This window comes from Sardina pilchardus, chromosome 22, assembly GCF_963854185.1.
Source record: "Sardina pilchardus chromosome 22, fSarPil1.1, whole genome shotgun sequence".
Classification (NCBI taxonomy): Eukaryota; Metazoa; Chordata; class Actinopteri; order Clupeiformes; family Clupeidae; genus Sardina; species Sardina pilchardus.
In genome coordinates this window covers 6,207,174-6,209,673 of record NC_085015.1, presented here as the reverse complement: position 1 = coordinate 6,209,673, position 2,500 = coordinate 6,207,174, and the positions used below count along the sequence as shown (strand labels likewise).

The following is a 2,500-nucleotide window of genomic DNA, read 5'->3' as shown; positions in this document are numbered from 1 at the left end:
ATTATTATTATTATTATTATCATCATCATCTTCATCATTATTTGCAGAGTTGAGTGTGGTTAAAGCCTGCATTTCATTACAGTGTGCACCTGACCAGTGTGTCACAGACTTGTCAAATACATTTCTTGAACTCTTGAAATGACGGATGACAGCAGATACAGGAGCAGATCTCTATCAAGGTGACCCCTTTCATAATGGACAGAAAGGACTACGCACCTTGAAAGGTTATTCTGCAGATTCAGCAATTTTAGTACAAGCTGCTACAAATGACAGAAATAATAGTACTGTACAACACAGCTCACTTAACCAGGTGCTTAATGCTCCAGATGTATTAATCAACTGACATTTCAGAGTCAGAGCAGACTGATTCGTAACCCCTGACGACGTGCCTGCTCTTGAAGAACCGGCTATTCAGACTCATTCAGAAAAATTATTCACTCTCTTGGATATCTCCCCTTTTATTTCATTGCTTGAATCTGTCAATTTACTGTAATGGCCCCCTTGGTAGGATTAGCTAGGATTTCCCCCTCTGCTGGAGAAAGTGTGCTATTTCTTACTAACTGTGGAAAAAGGGATTTGTTTACAAGCTAGCAAAACGGTTAGCATAAATTCAGCAGAACAATGTGGATGCTAAAAGGGAAGAAACACGATTTAAAACGAGTTTCCTGTTTCTCACTCTTGCTGGGACTGTAAAGTCCCAATGTTGCAAGGTTGGTTTTCGGCCTTGGGACGCTAGGTGGAGTGGGGAATGTCACAATTTTCACCGGAACAGATAATTTAATCATCCAAATGATTTCCAAACGGGTTTATTAAGTTGGAATAGTTGCCACCTTCCCCTTTAATGTGCCCTTTTCTTTACAATAATTTACAAAAGGCAAAAAGTATATTCAACAACAACTCAGCAGCTGAGAGGAACCTTGCATACAGCACCTTGTGCCCGAGTTCTTCACCAGTCAAAGCTCTATGGGTGAGTGGGACAGCTTTTATTGTGCCTCGACTAGCACTCTCCCAAAGACATGTGGGAGACTCCAAGGTATTTACTAGTTGCAAACAGTGCGCACATCCAGATAAAGGTGCAGGAGCCAAAAAGTTAAGATCCAAGAAAAGTGTAGATCCGCAAAACTTGCTCTCACTTAGTTTACTTTAATAATTCAAGTTACGTTTCGAGCTGCATGGCTCTTCTTCAGACTCCAAGGTCAAACAGAAGAAGGTGCGTTGTAGGCTGGGTGAACCCTGCCTGAACTTCCGGCGAATTTTGGATTTCGCCCGGCAGCTCAGGCTGGAAACCTGCATATCTATCTCCTCTGTTACCTGCCAGAACCTTTGGCTCCAATCAGAAACTAGCTTATGCAAAAGACGGCCCGGATCGTTGGTGTGAGTGGTTGCAGGACTATCCAAGCGTACGGAGTCATTTGAACAATGCCCATTGATCACGCCTCTTGTGCAGTAGAAACAAAGCGCAGACTCCCCATTCTAATGTTCAATCTTAAAAGATTGAGCGTAGTATGGTGATAACCAGACTAGGTTTGTTGGTCTGATGAGACCAGACTAGATGCTATTTTTGGCGGACACCAAACACTGCACATCACCAAAAATGCACCTTCCCTAATGTGAAGCATGGTGGTGGTAGCATCACGCTGTAGGGAGAGCTGACTTGCGAAAAGATTTACTCTCCAGCAAGACAATGAGCCGAAGCACACAGCTAAAAACTACACAGTAAAAACAATGTGAATGTCCTGGAGATATTATATAATGCTATGTTATATAATAATATAATATATGATATAATCCAGATAAGCCTCATAACCGGGATACTAAAATGATGTAAAAACAGTCCATTGCACCGTGAAAAATACGTCCCTATTGATAGGGTGAGAACATTGTCTTGTCTTATTCGTGTTTTATTCTTGTTTTCATTTACATGTTTGACATTTATTTTATGTTTTGATTGATATCTATATATATCAATGTGTATATACTGTATATATACTATACACATACATATTTCATTACCTCAAGGAGGTTATGTTTCATCAGAGTTTGCTTGTTTGTTTGCTTGTTTGCTTTTTTTGTTAGTTTGTGATTTCGGTTATGTTTTTGCTTGGCGGAGGTTTGCGCTCGCTGAGTGCTTTTCTAGTTTTATTCCATTTTATTCTATTTTATTTTATTTATCTTAAAGCACTTTGAATGACCACTGTGTGTGATGCTGTGCTACACAAATAAATTTGACTTTGACTTTGTTTTGAGATCGCTGGTCTCCCCTAAGACCACCCCTAAGATCTGTACCTTAACCTTTGACCTTTGAAGCCTGTACTCTGACCCCCACTTACGTTTGGGTGAGGCCTGCGGGCTGTCCGATGCGATCTGCCGCATTCTGTTCCCATGGCAACTGAGCGCCACCAGCCGGGAAATGATGGCCGTCTTCCCAAAGCCGATGCTGCCCACGATGACCACGCCGCGATTGGTCGAGGGGTCGGGCCCACTCAGGTGGGCGTCGACC

General features: G+C 42.0%; 1 protein-coding gene across 1 annotated transcript in view; it reads right to left on the bottom strand.

The window, feature by feature from the left end:
- Window positions 1-2,500, bottom strand: part of tanc2b (tetratricopeptide repeat, ankyrin repeat and coiled-coil containing 2b) — a 164,510-nt gene that overhangs the window by 31,477 nt on the left and 130,533 nt on the right. The window contains exon 11 of the mRNA XM_062526922.1: window positions 2,331-2,482. Within this exon, the coding sequence (XP_062382906.1) occupies window positions 2,331-2,482 (152 nt within the window). The remainder of the gene's footprint in view (window positions 1-2,330; window positions 2,483-2,500) is intronic.